This window comes from Medicago sativa, chromosome 1 (genome assembly GCF_051527215.1).
Source record: "Medicago sativa cultivar Bolivia chromosome 1, Bolivia_mono, whole genome shotgun sequence".
NCBI classification, from domain to species: Eukaryota; Viridiplantae; Streptophyta; class Magnoliopsida; order Fabales; family Fabaceae; genus Medicago; species Medicago sativa.
The window spans coordinates 17144594-17147906 of NC_140749.1; the positions used below are offsets into that span (position 1 = coordinate 17144594).

The 3313-nt window shown below is 30.3% G+C and overlaps 1 protein-coding gene across 1 annotated transcript; it reads right to left on the minus strand.

Moving 5' to 3' along the window:
• Nucleotides 1-2321: 2321 nt before the first annotated feature.
• On the minus strand, nucleotides 2322-2909 carry LOC146953185 (uncharacterized). The gene has a single exon (XM_085741121.1). It carries the CDS (start codon nucleotides 2907-2909, stop codon nucleotides 2322-2324), a length of 588 nt encoding a protein of 195 aa, XP_085597247.1.
• Between the last annotated feature and the right edge of the window lie 404 nt (nucleotides 2910-3313).

Below are 3313 nucleotides of genomic sequence, written 5' to 3' on the forward strand. Positions count from 1 at the left end.
GAAATTATGAATATTTATACGGATCTCTAACTTAATTACTTTACTTTTTATCACCCATTTACATCTCTTTCATGCTTTTGAAACAAAATGTGATGCCTTACAACCACTTCTTGAGGTTGAGTACCTTTTTTTTCTTCTTTTTTTTTGCTCTATGCAAACAATGCCGTCTTCCCCATTTTCAGTCTTAACTATGTGTTTACCTTCATTGGAATATATAAGCATACAAATTTTTTCCTTAGTTCAACGAATACGAACTCCAACACCCTCTTTTAGCGAATGATGTGTAAAACTCTTTAACGTTATCAAGGGAGTCAAATTTCATACAACCAGTAGGATAAATATTAGAATGCTCATCAAAATCATTAGCCTCATTTGACTATGACTATTCCAAATTTCCTTAATCATTAGCCATGTAAAATTATAAAATTCACAGTACCTAAACGATATATATACAAAAAGGAAAAACCATTAATTATGTCAAAACTAATTTAACAATGGCTAGTATCCAAACAAAAGCTAAGATCAAATCTTAGAATTTTTAGTATAGTTATCTCAATTACTTTGTATCCATATAGGTACACATATAGTTTCAGTATGGCAGCGCATTAATGATAATAGTTGGCCTTACAATCAGTATACCAACATCAATGATTTGAGAAAACACTAGGGCATTGGTAATAGAAAGATAAAGAAAAACAAAATAATATATAACTGAATAAAATTCACCGTTCCTACTCGCATATAAAAAACAAGGACACAATTAAAAGTTTGGTCCCTTAATTTATTTTTTGGTTTCGTTTTGGTCTCTTAACTATTAAAAGTTTCGTTTCGGTCCCTTAACTTATTTTTGGGTTTTCTTTTGGTCCCTTGACTATTAAAAGTTTCGTTTTGTTCCTTTAACTTATTTTTTGGTTTCGTTTTGGTTCAACGCTATAACCTCTCCCTTAAAAAAAAAACTCTAAATAATTAAAAATCATATATTCATTGATATTTTGATAAACAATATATATGATTAATGTTATATATTGTCCAATTGCGACATGTATTTTGAAACAAAAACAATATTGAATTAGTGAGTTTTGTGTTCGTAGTGTTTGAACCCTGAAGATTCTAATTAATTTTACTTCGTTGTATGTCCCAATTAGCTCCACACCAACATGACAGAGAATTTTATATACTCTACTCAAAACAACGGTCTGATGGAGAGTTACCCTCACCAATTCTACCCATCTCATTGTAAGGATTTCTCTCATTATTAATGAAATTCTTGTTTATGTCAAAAAAAAATCCTATGGTGCTATTTTTCAAAAAAAATAAAATGATCCTAGTGTGTTATGATATGAGGTATTTGTATAGTTTTAGAGAATTTAAAATTGTGTGTGATTCAATTGTAGCAATTGAATTACCGTGTTGGCATTCAAATATCATGATATATATATATATATATATATATATATATATATATATATATATATATATATATATATATATGCTGAATTATTTACTTTTCTTTCGGTGATAATATGTAATAATTACTAAACCTCGACCAAAATATTATACAATATTAATTCAGTCAAAACAAAATATTTTACAACATTAAAATAAGAAAACAAGAGACATTTGATTGAATATATTCATGATAGTCATCGTCCATTTAATATGCATTTATAATAATAGGCATAGCATTGACCTTAAATAATGAAGGAGTGCCACACTTCATACCGTTCAGAAAGAATTGGCCTAATTTGGCTAGCCACTGCATGATGTGGGTGATATCTCAGTTATTTAGATAGTACTCCCTCCGTCCATATATATAAGCACCATTTGCCTCTAATAAAAGGGTGTTTAAATATAGAGACGGATGGAGTATTAAAAATGTTATTGTGATCTGGTTTATACCTTTGCCTCTAATAAAAGGGTGTTTAAATATAGAGACGGATGGAGTATTAAAAATGTTATTGTGATCTGGTTTATACCTATAGTTAGAGCTAAACATTGTCTCCATTTAACTCTTTAGTGTTCTAACTCTTTGTTTTGTCTTCAAAGTGGTTGACACTATGTTATGATGGGATTGAGTATCCCTTAGCTTTTACACTCTTTAATTCAATTGCTTATTAAGAAAAATACACACATTTATGATAATCGTGACCTCTCATAATCAAAACAAAAATAGAAAAAAAGTGACTATAATAAAATTTCAAGAACAAAATTATTACGAGTTCTGAAGACAAATATATATTCAAAAAACACCAAAATTGTTCTGCAAACACATCAAATTCTATTATTCTGCAAAGACATCAAATTATTATTTTAAAATCTGATCATTGAATTTGGGAACGACACATTGGGCAGGGATATTGTGGATTGGTAATGTCACAGTGCATAATCCACTTAGTAACACATTGCTCATGGAAAACATGCATGCACTTGGTACGAACAATGTGTTGTTCTTCTGATCCACAACAAAATTCCTCCAAACAAATTGCACATTCTTTCATTGAAGAACTAGTAGCAATATCGTCCAATTTGACCTTCTCCAGGATTGTACTAGATCCCTTTCGGCCAACCAATACATCCATCTTCAATATTCTATCTCCTTCAAAGTTGACTCTGCTCATATGCCTAGCATTGTCACCCATAAGAAATAGAGTATCTTCCAACACTTCATCAGGAAGCACCGAGAAAGCGTTGCGTAACAAGGTATTGGACAAACTATTTGGATCCACGGATTGAAAATCGTCGTAATCACATAAGATGTTACGAGGAATGATGAAGGAAAAATGATTGAATGAAGGGGAGTGGAAGTAGTTACGTTTAATGAGGAAACATTCATGTGGATAAAAAAATTGTGGAATGGTGTCAAAGGATTCTTCAATGTGGATGAAATAGGGTTCACTGGAGGACGACATTGATGATTTGAATGAGATTATGAGTGATTCTTTCGTAGGGTTAAAGAATTTGAAGAATGGTATAGTTGGCAATTCTATTATATAGAGAAAAATATTTCAAGAGTCTTGATTAGTCAAGGGGACCACTGTTGATTTATTTTCTTTTGACTCATAGCACACAATTATAGTTAAAATGTAAATATGAGTGAAAACTTTTTTAACAACATGTGCATTGACTATTGTTTTTTTTTTTTTTTTGCCGATATATATGCAATGAAAGTTCAATTCATTAAAATATTCGAGCCATTCTTTGGTAAACAAATAAATAAATTCAAGCCATTTTGTCAAAAAAAAAAAAAAAAGGGTGAATGCAAATGTTGAGTAAAAATTCTAACAATTCAGTCCATCAACTTTAAACCCATTCT

Bases quoted from the DNA above. Each gene is read 5' to 3' on its own strand.
- LOC146953185 (XM_085741121.1), bottom strand. From the start codon at position 2,909: ATGTCGTCCTCCAGTGAACCCTATTTCATCCACATTGAAGAATCCTTT.